Source organism: Pundamilia nyererei, unplaced genomic scaffold (assembly GCF_000239375.1).
Source record: "Pundamilia nyererei isolate P.nyererei 1_Seehausen unplaced genomic scaffold, PunNye1.0 scaffold00222, whole genome shotgun sequence".
In the NCBI taxonomy this organism is placed as follows: Eukaryota; Metazoa; Chordata; class Actinopteri; order Cichliformes; family Cichlidae; genus Pundamilia; species Pundamilia nyererei.
The window spans coordinates 51,820-68,984 of record NW_005187623.1 but is presented as its reverse complement, the minus strand read 5'-3'; the positions used below and the strand labels follow the sequence as shown (position 1 = coordinate 68,984).

At 37.9% G+C, this 17,165-nt stretch overlaps 1 protein-coding gene across 1 annotated transcript in view; it reads left to right on the top strand.

Annotated features, from left to right (window-relative positions):
• The window catches only part of LOC102210587 (neuroligin-1-like), a gene marked incomplete at its 3' end in the record, with an annotated part of 129,985 nt that overhangs the window by 103,792 nt on the left and 9,028 nt on the right, over positions 1 to 17,165 (top strand). The window contains exon 4 of the mRNA XM_005748447.1: positions 9,903 to 9,962. Within this exon, the coding sequence (XP_005748504.1) occupies positions 9,903 to 9,962 (60 nt within the window). The remainder of the gene's footprint in view (positions 1 to 9,902; positions 9,963 to 17,165) is intronic.

The following is a 17,165-nucleotide window of genomic DNA, read 5'->3' as shown; positions in this document are numbered from 1 at the left end:
ACGAAAGTAGACTGGAGTAAACTTAACTGAAAGCGAGCCTTTATTGTGGCTGGTGACAAGGAGTGCAGACAAGGCAGAAACGCAGTGACAAACTAAACTATGACTAAACTGGGAAAGTAAAACTAGGAAAAACTAAGAAGACACAGGAACCCATAACTATGAATACTAAGACTGGCTGTGACAACATGGAGGGTAGGAACACAGACGACGCGACACAGACTACATGAAACACAGAGACTAAATACACATGAGGGATGATCAGGGGAAGTGGCCACACATGGGAGCACAGCTGACACACATGAACCTAACGACAGGACAGGAGGAGTGAAACTGAATACACTGACAATGAATACAGACTTTCAAAGTAAAACAGGAAACATGGAGATTAGACATGACATGAACTAAACATAACCATGCAGACATGACGCATGAACCAGGGAGACTTAGTACAGGGGGAGACAACAAGACTAAACAGCAATCTAGAAATTAACTAGGTGAACTAAGCTAGGTGCAGATGAATACAAAAGATACATGAAACTCAAATACTGGGTCGCTTGACCCAGGACCATGACAAGGCACTCTTTAACTCTGGAAAACAACTTTAAAACAAGATCAGTCATCCAGGTTATCGAAGTCTAAGGAGCTTGGAAAGAAAAGTGTCTGGACTTGTCTAAGTTTCTTGAAGGTAAAACATCTTCAAGAAAGAAGACTTCAAGAAGTCCAGACGCTTTTCTTTCCAAACTCCTTAGACTACTTTAAAACAAGCAGATGTGTAAATACCCTTGAATAAACCCATTGCTTTAAACTTCTGACTTCTGTTTGAGCTGCTGCTTTAATTGTTGACTAAAACATAACCAAAAGCTTTCGTCCCACCTTATGCTGATGGACATTTAACAGATATTTCTCTATAAGACCTCTATAAGCAAGATTTCTGCAGGAGTCAAAAGCTCCAATTGGTAAAAATGAGTTTTTATTTGATAATTGACGCATGTTTATGCAAATGCAGGTGCTGTTAGCAGATGAATTCCTCAAAAAATGTGCAAATTAAACCTAAGAGCTCCTGACATTTATTTTTTGTTCTTCTCTTTCTTCTTACTTCTCTGCTGTTCTTTTTTTTTTTTTTTTTTGCTCGCTTGTTTGCATACTAGTCACACATCTTCGCTCATGTCCTCCCCTCCCAGACTTTGACTCGCTGACATTGACAGTGTGGGTGTTTGTTTCATCAGAAAGCAGTAGAAGGAGAAAGAACAGTGGAAGAATACAAAGAAATTAGCAGTAGCAGGGACGGATAGGAGAAGAAGAAATATGAACAGATAAAAGGAATGACAGGAGAAAGCAAAACAAAAAAGAGAAAATAAATGCAGTGTGAAACAAGTCAAGGTGAGAAGGATATTTAAGTGGGTGTGAAAGCTTTTAGTTCTCCAGAACATTACTTTGTAACTAGTTACAGCTCAGTTGATCTTTCCAGATTTTTATTGCTGGTCTTTCCAATTTTTTTTCAAATTTTCTTTTCTCTAATTATTTTAGAAAAAATGTTTTAACAACTTCAAAGTTTTATGTTCACTGGCACCGGTTCATGTTCTCTTCTCTTATGTTCCTTCTTGTGTCATTTGCAGTAGGTAAACATGTTGCCTGAAATCAATTCTGTGATCAAGTTTATTTCAAGTAAAAATAGTTGGACATATTTTTCTACTGTTGACAACCAAAACTAGGTATGTGTGCATTTTATTACTCATTTGTGTATAGTCACAAAATGTGGACCCACTTCCCTTAAGGTGCCATAAAGCAACCCCCTGTAAATTCAATTAGTCGGTTTTGCAATGGCAAATAGTTTAAATCACACGGCACACCACCAAACAAAAATGTAACACAAAGCATATTGATAATTTTTTCCTGCACACCTGGCATGGTGGAATTGGCTTGGTTTGTCCTCAGCATACCCTCTTTTGCTTTCCTCTGACCACTACTCATGCTATGGCCTTCATCTGGGTCAGAATTTTCTCCAGGACCCAGGTCAGATTGACCACTTTTTTTTTTCTTCAGATATTTATCTATTGCTATTACGTGTTGTGTCATCTCACAGCATGACTATTATGTAATTTCTTCTTCTGTTTTACTGGCAGTTGGCAACCTATTTAATTAGAGCTGGTAGTTGTACTGCCCTCTAGTGAAAGAGAATTTAACTGTTCTGCCCGTAACTCACGCCGATCGCTTAGAGTACTAATCAGGTGGAACTAGATAATTTTCCATGGCACACCTATGCGCCGCGGCACAGTGGTTGGGAAACACTGGTCTAGATTATCTTACATGAAGCATAGAGTAAGTGTGATACCCTCCACTGTACTGAGTAGTTACCCAGTTATCATATGTTAGTGGTAGGTATTACATATGCATATGCTTTTTTCTTAATTTCACATTTACCCTCAATATGGAGAATGTTGTTTGAAAAGTTGGTGCTTGTACCACCTACACATTATGCAGAACTGTGCACATCCACACAAGCATTTCAGTGATCAGCATTTCTTGCAAAATGCATCGACTTCTTTTATTTTGTTGTCACTGGTATTGCTTCTAATATTCACATTACTGTTACCATAATATTTCATAGGTCTAAGATTAGTTCCATTTTTTTTCCACTTGTGCTGGTAGAGGGAAAAACTGAAAAACTCATGAAATGATGTTCAATCCTGTCTGTCTCTTCTGCCTAATCTTACTTCATATGCTTCAGGCATAGTTCCTGATGATGATATGGAATATTAATGCATCTTCCCCCATGAACAGACTTCCCTTTAGGTTTTCATAATCTTAGGATCTTCTGTGTTTGGACACATTTTCCCATTTGCATCACATATTTCAGTCATTTCCCAGACAGCTCGTACACATTATGTTTCACAGTCATCTGAATAAATGGCAGCTTTATTCTGTTCTCTGATGCACAACTGTTTTGATGGATAGCTTCTTTTTTCTCTCATTATAAGTAAAGTATATATATTTCAAAGCCCAAACACTTCAAATCTAACCATAAAATGTATGGACACTTTTATAGAACAAGCTGATGTACATTGAGAAAAGGATAACAGAATGTAAGATAAGCGCCAGTTTTTATTGGTTATCATTAAAATATTTGACTGAGGAATAGGAAGTCTTTCGTCTTTGGTTCAAAGATACCAATGGTGACTGATTGTTGGAATGCAACAATCATTATAACAGTGTTAATATTTCAACAACACTGCAATATTAACCAGTTATAAATATTAACCCAGTTATTGCACTGTGCATGTTAACATTAGGTGCTGAAACGTTAGTAATTACCCGCATCAGTATTCTGTTATCATTAAGTTAGCAGCTAGCGGTTATGGTTATCATGATCCTGTACTTCTGTGATGTTAATAGACAGTCTATGGAGCTTGGAAAGAAAAGCGTCTGGACTTCTTTAAGTTGCTTGCAGACGTTTCACCTTTAATTTGAGAAACTTCTTGAGTTCTAAGGTCAAATGGTGGAGAGTCCCAGACTTAAGCTCTGTGGGAGTATCCCCCCACAAGGGACAATGGACCCCCTAGTGATCCTCTACCTAATCACATGAGCCAAGGTGTTAAAACGGGTGTAGGTCACAATCAGCCAGGGTTTCGGGTGAGCTCATTGTGAAACCTAGCACCATCCTATCATGTGATTTCATGAGGTCAGATGGCCCAGCATGTGAGTGGGCGTTAAGGGAAGGGGAAGGGATCTTAAAACTGGATTATGGATGGCAAACAGTTGGTGTCGTAAACCCCTGACTCTGTTCAAAGATGGTCACTCACAACATCCCAGTTTACTTCAGCAGCAGCACACTCAGACAGAAACTGGTTCATCCCAAAGACAAAACTTCTAAACACAAACTTAATAGTGTGGTGTATGCTGTACAGTGTAGTGAGGAATGCCCAGACCTCTACATTCGAGAGACCAAACAGCCACTTCATAAACGCATGGCACAACATAGAAGAGCCACCTCCACGGGACAAGACTCGGTAGTCCATCTGCATCTAAAGGACAAAGGTCACTCTTTTGAGGATGTCACATTTTGGACAGAGAAGATAGATGGTTTGAAAGAGGAGTGAAAGAAGCCATCTATGTCCACTGTGAGCGACCATTTTGAACAGAGGCGGTGGCACCAACTGTCTGCCATCTATAATCCCGTTTTGAGATCGCTTCCCAGATGCCTTAATGCCCACTCACATCCTGGGCCATCTAACCTCAGAGTGGGGCCAGGTTTTACAATGAGCTCACCCGAAACCTTGGCTGATTGTGACCTACAACCATTTTAACACCTCGGCTTGTGTGATTATGTAGAGGATCATTAGAGGGTCCATTGTCCCTCGTGGGAGGATACTCCCACAGGCCTTAAATCTGGGACTCTCCACCATTTGATCCTAGAACTGAAGAAGCTTCTCGGATGAGAGGTGAAACGTCTTCAAGCAAATCAAAGAAGTCCAGACGCTTTTGTTTCCAAGCTCCTTAGATTACAATCACCTGGATGACTGAGAACCTTCACAGACAAGTTAATAGACAGTTTCAATACAGCGGGATAACATGAATTTGATCTAAAAGGCGATTCTTCCAAAGCCCCAGATTGACCCTGAAAATTTTTTACCAACAACTTGACATGACAGCCTATCTTACCTACTCAAATATATAATATGCATCAAATTATGTGTAGCTGTATCAAGTTTGAAAGTGAAGTATTGTGACAACTCTACATCCTTAACACAATTACTTTAAAAAGAACTGAATACTGATTGTAGGTCATGGAGAAAAGTCTAGAAACCTCTCAAATGTCTTAAATTTTATTTTAAAGTTCTGTATGTCTATATTTCCATAACACATCATTTTACACACAAGACTACAATAATCCAATGCTGAAAATAAATAAATAAGTAACTTCAGTTCACACAAAAAGGACTGCAGGATTTAATATGATCTCTTGAGAAGAAACAAGTAGAAACCAAAAAAGATATTTTTGGACATCAGACTCATTGTATGACACAGTTCTAACATATCTGTAACACACCTCTCTGAGGTTTCACACATTCTGCTTATTTTCATGCTTCCTGAGTGATTCTCCTCATCAGAGAGTTTGTTGAAGTGCATTAAAGTCCCAGTTCTACCTTGGGGATGGATTCTGTATTTATAGTTTACAGCCTGTGGGGATTTTATCCAAGGTCAGTTGTAGATTACCTATTTGGCTCATTGAGCAGCGAGCTCTGTTAGATCCCCTTTTTAATGTGCATCGGTGATTGATTATGCTAGTGTGTTTCTATGCCAGTAGAGGCCTTGACTGATGCATACAGAGAGCAATATATGTATGTGTGGATAGTTCTTGTGCAGAATGTGCAATCGATGCATGGACTCTCCTCACAATAATTACCTCATCCAGAAGAGGGGAAAGCCTGAGGGTTTAGTGTGTGTGTGTGTGTGTGTGTGTGTGTGTGTGTGTGTGTGTATCTATCATTCTTGCTTCCCAGCTGGCTTTTTGAGTCATGGATTGTTGCAGTGTCAGAGAGCGTGAAACTCCTCTTCATCAGTCTCCAATCAATGCTGTTGGTGGAAGCAGGGAGATATGAGGATAGAAGGGAAAACGATGGACACAGAGAAAAAGACACCGCAAACGTCAGAGAAAGGCAGACGATGTAGACTGAGAGACTGAAAATCAAAGTGTAATATTTTGCTCCACTGAATGATGAAGAGGAAAAAGAAAAATGAAATGTGCTGTACGGGGTCCTTTTAGGTATGAAAAGGAAACTCAGTGTCCCTTTCATACTTAAAAGAATTACAGGAACCATAAGAATATAACAGGGGGACCTTGGGTATTTCTCTAGCTTTAACTTGATAAGTGCTAATTTTTAACGACCCACTGACCAAGTTAACTGCACATATCTGTGAATATAATAATTTAAAACATGCTGAGGCCATAAGACACAAGACTTCCAAGTCCTAAACAAAGTCAGACGAACTTCATTGTAAAGGTATTATAGTGAGCTGCTGGGTTGGATAACAGTCTGCACTAATTTACCTAATTAAATGGTAACTGATTGCATATTTCAAATAATTCATAGAGCATTTTTAATCTTTGCCCGGTTTTCTCTGCAGAACTAGTACCAAATTTCTTTCAGTGTGTTTACTGAGGTCCTGTTTGAAGCAATTAAGCTCTTTCCCTCTGAATTACACCTCTTTCACATTTACAGATCAGCCTGTTAGTATACCAATCTGTGCTTTTGTTTGAAAAACAAAGGGGGGTATAGTGCAGATATAAGAGAACAGCAATTTGTTAGCATGCAGCAGTAAAGGTGAAGTGATAAGAAGTAGTCACACAATGTAGAAAAAGATAACCTATTTTGAAAGCTGTTATCCCATTGAATCACCATCAGTTGTTATCTATCTTATATTGCCAGTAATTGGCAGGTTCAACCAACTGGTAGGATACTGGTTTGTGTCATTAACTCTTTTAACTACGGTTTTGCTGCACTGCTCCAAAAGACACATGTGCCTAATCACACGTTAGGCAAGTGTTATACTTTCCTTTGCCATATACAAGATGCAAAAGTCTGCTTACACAAAGGTGATGCAAATTTTGTTATCAGAGGGTGAAAGAGACTCGTGGATGTATGCGTGAATTCCAATTTGCTGCGACTCCACAGACCTGTCAGCACCCACACAGCAGACTAAAAGGGCACCAACTGTGAGCCCTTGTAGTCTAGTAGACTACGCACATAAGGACAAATACACCTGTGTTGCGTCTACAGTGGGGATAATCCTAGCTGTAGTGAGTTTTATTTACTTTTATATATATATATATATATAAATACCAGGGTGAAAATATACAGGCACATTTTTCTAGATGTCTACATTCCTTTCTTTTTATTGGTGTTAAAATGGATTATAAATGACTTTATGGGTTGCAATAGAAGTACAGTATATTTGGTTGGTTATTATCTATGGTAGGGATTAAAACAAAGGTTATCTGAAAAATGTTTGAAGTGTCACGTTCCTAATCACTGATCAGAGCTGATGCCAGCTGAGACTTCACCAGTATCTCTGCTTCAGTTACCCACACACATATGAAAGCACGCATACACTGGTTCAAAATAGCAGGTGAAGACAGGTCGGTGTCAGGACATTCTTGTCACAGCGACGTTCAGTATTTGCACATGATTGTTGAATGATGTCTCTCTCGTTTTCTCTCTCTCCACATGTGTGTGTGTGTGATATGACATGTCATGCAGCTGTCTTGCTCTGATCCCAACTAACCCTAAGTCAGAAAAGGTGCTCCTATAAAAGCAGCACATGTGCAATCCAGAGAGCAGTCGCATTGTTTTTGTCTTTTCTTTTTTTAAATTCTCATAGGTTTTCCAGTTGCTCACAGCTTTTTAATGTTTTTATTTATTTACTTATTGTCTTTCGCTGATACTCATTTCATGTTGATGGTGTTGAGACATATGTAGTATATTCAGTATACTGTGCCAGTTGAAGTATTTTAACATTCTAAAATGGATAGTTGCTTTGGTTCATGGAGACTTAAGACTAGACTAGATCTGGAAGTTAGGCTTCTACATCCTATAAATATAAATAACACAGATAAAACAGCATTTTAAATTTAAATGTCCTCTTGTAGTTTGGATATTTTTCAGTCAAAAACATATAAACACACCACTTTGTTTTGCTAATTTTATATCTATCTATATATAAAAATTAATTGTGTACTTGTCTGTCCGAACATGCATTTAAATTGTAGATGCAACAGTTTGAAAAGTAACTGTAGGCTTGCTGTATATTCAGGTATTAGCACGGAGACATATATCACTCAGCGTCGTGTATGCTGAAAGGTCACCACAGATTTCTCACAACCTTTATGTATTGTTTTGTCAGTGATCTCTCTATGCGGCATACTCTATAAACAGGTGACACATCCCTAGACAGTGGCTGCTTTCTCTTTCTTAGACATTTCCCATTTCCTAAGAAGCGACTTGGTGTCTCGGTGCTTATTCAGCACATTGAAAGCACGAGTCAGCTCTCCCTTATCAAATTGCTTGTCATATTCACAAAAGAGAGCTGGGAGACTGCTGCAGGACACACTGATATGCAGTAAGCCAGCCTCCTTTTTAAAGTCATTGGAAAGAAATCAGTGAGCTTAAAATAAACCAAGATATTATGATGGAGGAATTATTACTCTTGGATATGAGTTACTGGCTAGAACCATCTTAACCATTTAAGTCAGTCATCTGCCTTTATGATCTATTTCATAAACATTAACAACAACTCATTTAGTGACATTTCTAGTTTAATATGAGCCATTTATTAGCGTTGACCTTATAAATAGAATAAACTGCTAGATCAGTTTTTAAAAATGGAATTGAAGTATATTTGCATAAAAGTGCTGGCTATTTGCTGCTGTGGTCAATTAAGATAGATTAAAGGACTAAAGTGGTGATTTCCTCATCTACTGATGGCACTTTGAGGCACAACGGGCTCACGTGTTGTCAATGCCATTGCATGTGTGCGCAACTGTATGTGTGTGTGTGTGTGTGTGTGTGTGTGGTGGGTTGGGGGAGGACCAGTATGCTACTGATGCTATTCTATGTGTCATGCACCTTGACAGCTTCTGTTATTTTTTGTTAAGACTGCATGTTTCTGATCTTGTTTGGAAGATATATGTATATTTTTTCCTCTCTACGTTTGTATTTGTGTGTTTGTTTGTTTGTAGGTGTGTAAATACTTTAAGCTAGCATGCGTTTTTTTCTCTGTGTATGTAAACAATACTGATATTAAAATGACAAACTGTTGTTTTTATGGAGAAGCATCTAACCACTTCCCTTGACAGACAATTGCCTGATAAACTTAAACACTACACAAACACTCAGGTTGAACAAAAAAAATGTTTAAAGAGTATTTAAAGAATCTACTGAAAAAAAAGAAAAAAGAAGTTTAATTCAGTACCCTTATTGTATCTGCTCAAAGTGTCAGATGCTTTCATACTTTACTTTTTTTCTTGTATTGATTAAACAAACATACATAATTAATCTCAATATTATTATGCCAGAGCAAAGTCATTATTGTGTTATTGCTCAGTTTGTTTCCTTTAAATAAAACTGATTATTCTAAATTGTATTATGAAAATTACTATGTGTGCTTATTCATGCTTTATGATTTATAGCATGCCTTGGCAAAAGCATGAAAATAAATGGATAAAGAATAACCCAATAATCACTCAAAAAATATATATTTTTTGGGGGGGTCTCCTTTCTTTCTCTCACTGCCTTTAAAATATTGGGATAGTTGATATTCTAAACAGGGATATGTATGGACAGATGTTTGTGTGTGTTGTGACATCAAATCACTTTTAAAATGCATTTGGGGAAGTTGTCACATGATTCTCTAGAGTGCTCTGCTCTTAAAAAAAACTCTGCTTCTTTTACAGTCTTTGTTTGTTTTTTTTTCTCTTCTATTCTGATCAATTCAGTTGTTACCACAATATCTGATGTGTGTAATTTATGCTACTTTATGCAATGTTTTAAAGTTTATGATCTTGAGACGTTTATCTTTAGTTCAGTCTTCATTTTCAACAGAAAACTAACATTTTTTGCCTCTTTTTTTAAAGTCCCTCTTTTTTTGGTCTTTAACTTCTTAAATGAACTCATGCAGAGTAAATTCCAACATTAAACAAAGTGGACATTGTGGTAATGTTTGCCCAGTCTGCTTGTCAATGTGAGGATTTTTCTAAAAAGAAAAAAAGAAAAGAAAAGAAAAAAGGGGGCTATAAAATCAGTAATGATTGAAAAAACTTTCTTTCTTTTGAGAGCATCTTTTGAAGACTGTTTGTGTTCTTGATCACCCTGTTTTCCTCCATCTTCTCCTTCTTGGTCCTATAGGTCCCCTTACAAAGAAACACAGTGATGATTTAGGTGATAGTGACCGCACGGACGACGAAGGTATTTTTTCCCCCAATGCCAAACTGATTTGCATGACAAGGGAAATCAAACTTACCCTTTCTCCTACAATTTTTATCTTCTTTGATTTTCTTACATTTCTTGTCCTTTTTTTGAAATTGATGGACATTTTCTTTTTGCTCTTTACTCGTAAACTCTCTTTTTGGGCTGGATGTGTTTTGTCCTCTTCAGCTTGATGTCTAAAATTTACATGTCTTCCACCATTCTTTGATATTAAAACTGTAACATATGTAGATTACCTGCTTGGATTTGCTGTTTCCTTTTCTTTACTTTTCTATGTTGCATCCCACCAGCAGATAGAATAACTATTAACCCTTCAGTCAGCTCTTAACACATTTTTGCATGTTTTTTGTTTTGATTTGCCTCGTTTCTAAAATATGATCATGTTCAAAAGTGTAACCGTTGGCTAACTGGCTTTTTTCTACATTAACAGATCTATTTATGTTTTTGGCATCAAAATAACCTTTGTAAATATGATAAAAATACTAGAAGACATGTTAATATCTTTCTCAGCCCTAGTTGCTGCAAAGACTTGTGGGGTGCAATGCTGGACCAACTTACTACCTATTAATATGTAAAACTTGAATAAATACACTTATTCAGCATTTGCAAGGAACCCACATGACATAGCATTATGTTTAAGGTTTTCACCGATGTCCTCACTGTACATAAACACTTCTATCACTTGGTAATTTCAGTGGAGCAATCATGTTGCTTCTTTGATTGCAGTGAATGCTCACACCGCAGATTGCAATTAAAATTTAGCAAACATCTCTGTGAGACAAAGCTGCTTCTCAGGGGCAAATACCTCACTGGTGGAATTAAATCTCCTGTGAACCAACTCAGCAAAAGGTAAGACAAGGTGAAGTAATTATTGTGGCTTAGCTGATCAGTTTTCAAAGCAGACAAACTTGTAGTTAGAATGTATGTAATATATTATCATTAATATATTTAATTTCCATTAATATTGACTTTGGTAGGTAATTATTGATCCTGGTAATTAAAGACTGACATGTAGCTACATGTTTTAATTTAAAGCTCTGGAAAAGTGGACCCTGACGTAAGATTTACTTTATACATTTTTTTCTGTAAATAGTATATCTTTACAGGGTTAAACAGATTCCAATCTGCTGCACTTTAGGTCACTCATTGTAATATAAATAACTATATGGGCTAGTTATATACATTATATATAAAATCTGTGTCTGCATAGGGACAAGATGAAGGATGCTAACCCACAGTTTCCTGCCACAATGTGCTAGTACAGAAAATTATAAAGAGAAGACTCTATAACCATATATAGTAATCAAGACATGCTAGTTAACCCATAAATATATTGCCTGGTTCTGTCAAACTCACCATGTGTTTGAAAATAAGCAACATTGTTACCTGTTCTGCTCTTATTGCCATGAATTTTCTAAACTCAAATGCAATAAAAATAAATTATTTTGTCCCCATGTACTGCTAATCATTTAAAGCCATTTAATCCTTTAATGCAAGGCGTGTTGTATTGTTTAAAAAAAAAAACTTCAGGGTTCCGGCGAATGTCTTTTGAAAACTGCAATGACTCTTCTTTGTATTGAAATGAGTGGTGTTATGATGCTATGGCATTCCACTTGAAACCCATTAATCTCATCAGTAGAAGAAAGAAGAACCTTTGCTCAATTGCCATAAAATAAGAGATCTTTGAAAAGTCATATTACAAATAAAATGTCTTTGATAAAACCCAGAGATAGTGTCATATCCCCTTGAGACTGCTGCAGTGCAATTCTAATGACAGGCAGAAAGTCTTAATAAAGCACCTCTACTGTATAATGTGATGGAGTAAACAGCAATTACATCCAAGTAAAACTCACAACCATCCAGATCCTTTTGATCTGCATCATCATGCAGTTTTTATGGGAGTTCAAACACACACGCATACACACACACGTCAGTAAGATTATAGAAAGTCACAAAGCTCACACAGATCTATTCAATGAATTCCATGCTAGCTTCAAGTGTTATCTCGATAAAGGATGTGGAGAAGACAAGTAATCCAGTTTAATTTACAGGGAAATATGTTTCAGAATGCCTGCATGGACACGCAGACCCTCACTCTCTTTCAGGGCAACTCCAATCAGTCTGAACTCTCCCTCCCCATTTTACTTTCCACGTAGCTCTAGAGGCTTTGACCTTTGACATAGTGTTGCCTTTTATCTGCCAACTCATTGAGGACATCCCTTCACAACCCCTCCCATCCAGTATCTTGCATTTTATAATCTCTTTATATTCTCTAAAGCTGCTATTTGTAATCCTTTTTGTGCTGGGAATAGAGATGTAAACAGGAAAGCCCAGAGAACTTGTTAGAAGCTTCTGTTTCAACATCAAATATTGCTGGAATAGTTAAGAGTCAGAATGTGGAAGTGAAGCTGTTTCAAACTGTGGCATCTACTTATGGAGGCTCTAAGTATTACATGTTATTACCTGTGAAAGATTAACCTCCAGGGATACAGTATAGATTAGAGTGTTAGGGGCCCAGAGATGTTGCTAATACCATGTAGACAATCTTGGAGTAAAAGAAAAGATCATAACAGTATCAACGACTGTAGGAGGAAGCTGGAGTACACAGGGAGAACTTGCAGACTCCACAATGAAAGAGGTGAATGGTCCAGATGGTGGAATCGAACTCAGGACCTTCTTGCTATGAAGCATCAGCGCTTACCACTGTGCTCCCCTTCTTTAGAATTAGTTCTGTGGATTTAAATTCATACAAGATGGTAATTTTCCTTTGGCTTCAGGTCAGGGAAGCGGGTTGTCACTATTGATAGTGCTTAGATGCTGAGACTAGCTTAGAACACCTGGCCTTCTTGAAAATCTTGGGTGGGGTGCTGCAAGCATCCCTCCGAAGGCACTCTTGTCTACTAGGTACTTCAGTGCTCACATGGATAATGATAATGTAACCCCAAGAGTAGTTCTGTTTCTAGAGTTCAGTGCCGATCATGGATACTCCATAACGGAAACTATGTTTGACCATGATTGTGTCCAAAGTGCACTTGGCAACAGGAAATGTTGCCAAGTTTGGTTGGATTCTGGAGGTAGCTGATCAATGCTGGAAAAAAAAAAGGACATGGCTCTGTCAAATCCATACTGGCAAACTTTGGGAGAAGTCTGATGAGGCCAGGGAACAAGACTTTCAGTCGACTTCAAATCAATTCTGGCAAACCGTCAGGTATATATGGTTGGGTTGGCATGCTGACGTCAACTGAGGACACAAGAAATAGAAGCAGTGTTTGTGTGATGCATATGACTTCCATCACTAGGTGTGAAGTCACTGAGGTAGAGATGGCTGAGCTTTCCCTAGAGTCCATTCAGACTCTGGATGTTGTGGAAATGAATTGGCAAAGTGTAGTGGTGGAGAACGCATTTAAGCACTTCCCTTGTCCTCTGGAGCGTGGTGGTGCGGGGGCTGTCATTGTTGGCTATTTAGTCCATGTAGAGCAGTAGTAATAGTTTGTTTTTCATTGCTGGCAAGAAGTTGGACTCATTTCCCTTAGGTATGGGGCTCCACCAAGTCTGGCTCTTGTCATCGATTCTGTTTGTGATTTTAATGGACAATGTTTCTAGATTCAGGCAAGGGGAGGACAGTTTCAGGTATGGTAGCCTCAGGATCTTATCTTGGATTTTTGCTGTTGATGTGGTGCTCTTGGCTTCACTGGTTGATGGACTCTAGCTTACACAGCCATGGTTTGCAACCAAGTATTGAGCAGCTAGGATGACAGTTAGTACCCCAAAGTCTGGTTCTCATCAGAAAATGAAGGCATACCCACTTGGGGCAATGATCCACCATCCCAAGTAGAGAAGTTTAGGTATCTTTGGGTTTTGGTCATGAGTGAGGGAAGAAGGGAGTGGGAGACAGTCAAATGGATTGATGTAACACCCTGCAATAATGGGGTAAATATAGAGCTTAATTCAAAAGTGTGACCTTACTACTTGAGCTATGTTTTATATTTTTACCCTTACGTATGGCCGCAAGCTCTGGGTAGTGACTAAAAAAGTGATACACAGATAGAAGTTGTGGAAATGGACATTATTGAAAAGGTTCCCTGGCCTCAACCTTAGAGATATTGACCTTAATCATTGGAAAGGAGCACAGGGTAGAGCTGCCAACTGGATGTCCAACTGATAGAAGACCCTGAAACAGAACCAGGACAGCGTTTATTGTAGATTTAAATGTTAGTTGATTTGGGAATGATCAATGTTTGTACTGCATATTATAATTTAGCTGAAATATGGTTTTCTAATTATAATAAAATGATTGGTCACTGTTAATACATGGTAGATTTAAATAAATATATCTAAATCTCTTCATCATACATCTCTACATTGATGCCTTCTTAACCATGTTAGTGAAGAAGTTTTTATGAACAGTCTTTATTCCCTGCAGCAAAAAAAAACAACCCTTTTCTTCTTGTGACTGTTGTTGGTTTGATAAGTCCTCTACACTGGCAAAGGGAGAGGATACCAAAGTTTTTGCAACAGCCTGGGGGCCTCTCTTAGGGTTTGCCCAGAGAAATCTAAAGCACCTGAATCTCTTTGATCATAACCTCATCCTCAAGGAAGCAATGATCTACTCCATGCTGGCATGGCACCTCTCCTCTGACAAACCCTCCCTGACCCATACTCATCCCAGGGAAGATTGAGTGGTAGAATCACTACATGATTGCATCTTATTTTCACTCATCTTAGAGCAAGCTTTCATCTTTCTGCTCACTGTGAAATACACAAACCCACACACACAGACACACAGAAAAGAGAGAGAGGACAGTTGAATTTTCCTGCCTGATTCTAGACACATTCATTGAAAATTAAGTTACAGGAATCAATATTAACTACTGATTACAATAATCACACATGTATTTGCTAGTTCAATAATCACCTCAAATACAATTTATTCACTGATGGAAATTGGTGGGTGGTAGAAAGTGTTGAAATATGCTGAATAAATTGATAAGTAAGGGGAATGAATGGAGAGGCTGGGATTTACAAGATTTTTTTGGCTCTGAATGCTGCACTTGGCAGCCAATGTAGGTTGCCAGGAAGCCATACTGAGAGCAAGCTGGATAGCATAAACTTAAAACCTTAATATATAATATGTTGAGTATACACTGGGAGTTGCTTTAGTCAGTAAATCCAGGTAAATTCAGGTAAATCCATCAATGTTCGAGCGTCGCTGTGGCAATTTTATCCTAACCTCACCTCATTACCGCTGACCTTCAGCAAAGAACAAAAAAAGCCACACTGGATTTATATCACTTCAGTAGAATTTAATTTCTATTTTCAAGTAACACTTGAGAGGACTCATAAAAATACAAGTGACTCTAATAATACACAGCTTCCATTCTCAAAAATTATGATTTTTATCATAACTCTTTCCTTATCATTTTGTTTACAAACCCATGTTAACAATTACAATTAATGCTATTCATGTTTTTTATTATATAAAGCCCATTGGATTTCACTGTAATTTGCGGTTGTTGTAATCATCTACATCATCTTCATTTGTTGTTCATAGCCATGATGTTGGCATCATCTCTACCATCTTCACTGTTGTTGCCATTATCAAAATCCAAGCCATTCTTTTCCCCAGAATTTCAAATATTGCAGTTTTTTTTCAGCACATATTTGGCACAGATGCTTTGAACCACAAGCTGTGGCGGTGTTATTAGACACTAAGAGTGAATGGTCCTGTTTGACAAAATCTCCAAAAGGAAGCAGAAGGGGCGGTGTCATCAATCACACTACTGTCAACCAGGAAACTTCACTTTGTCCTGTTTCAGAAGTTTTTTTTTTTTTTTTCATTCACTATATTTTAGTTTATACACCAAAATTACCTATTTAGTTAAAAAAAAGATAATAGTTTGGGTCAAAATATTTGCAATTTGGATTACATTAAAAAAAAAAACATGTTTGTTGAAAAACAGCCCTTTTGTTTCAACTAGTCAAAAATTCACAGGTTGGAAGTTGCACGTTACCTGGCCCCACTGCTGTTTTCGTAACATGATGTTGACTACATCATAACTGCCACCACAGTAACATTAATATTAGCATAATTGTTGCAATATTGTCCTTTAGTAACATCATTGTCTTGATCATAGCTATTGTCTGTTATACTTGTCCTCATTGCCATCAATGTAATAGGTAGCTATCATGATTTTTTAGCATGGTTGTTATTTGTCACTGAGATCATTTGCACCATAATAGTTTTCAGTATCATTACTATCAACACCATTAGCAATGTAATAGTTAATCGCTTTCATAGTTAGCTATTGCCGTCATCAAAACCATCTTGGGTGACACCAGCAAAAAGTATTTTTATTTCCATGATTGTCACCACTATCAAGTACATTACCATTACGGTCACTATCATGGTTGACATCATTGACATCATTGTCTAACTCATTGCAATCACCATTTAACATTCCCACAGCTGATTCCACTATATATCCAGTATTAATTGCCATTATCCTCATCTCTGTCACTCATCACTGTCATCATCAAGGCTGTCAGTTAATTATCACTACTGCCACTGTCATGCCAACATGACTATCAGCATTATCATTACCATTGCATAACCACCATCATAAACAGAATCATATCATCACAATTACCCAGTTCATTCATTCTTATTATATGCTCGGTTTGTCTCCCCTCCTCTCCTTTTGTTAGGTTGCACATATATCTGGACTGTACAGCACCAGCACACGTACGCACTTGCCATAATCTCCTGACCTTTTTTGTCAGGAGTTTCTGGAAGTGTTCCAGAGGAGAGTTATGATGTGTCGCTACATTGTGGCCAGTGCCTGCTGCGACAGAGGGAGCTGAATAGCTTAAAAAAAAAAAACACTGTAAAAGGACAGAGACTGTGGAGTGATGTAATGGTCTCTGCACTCAGGGAAACAGAAGAAAAGACAAACATAATACAAAGACAAGCATTCAGAGAGAATTTTACCAGAGCCAACCTACCTTTTCTTTAATCCCAATTCCTTTTCTGTGTAAGGTCATTCTGACTAATAAAAAAAAAAAAACCACCCAGCACGCCCCTGCGGGCGGTTTATCCTACAAGCTCGGGTCCTCTACCAGAGGCCTGGGAGCTTGAGGGTCCTGCGCAGTATCTTAGCTGTTCCCAGGACTGCGCTCTTCTGG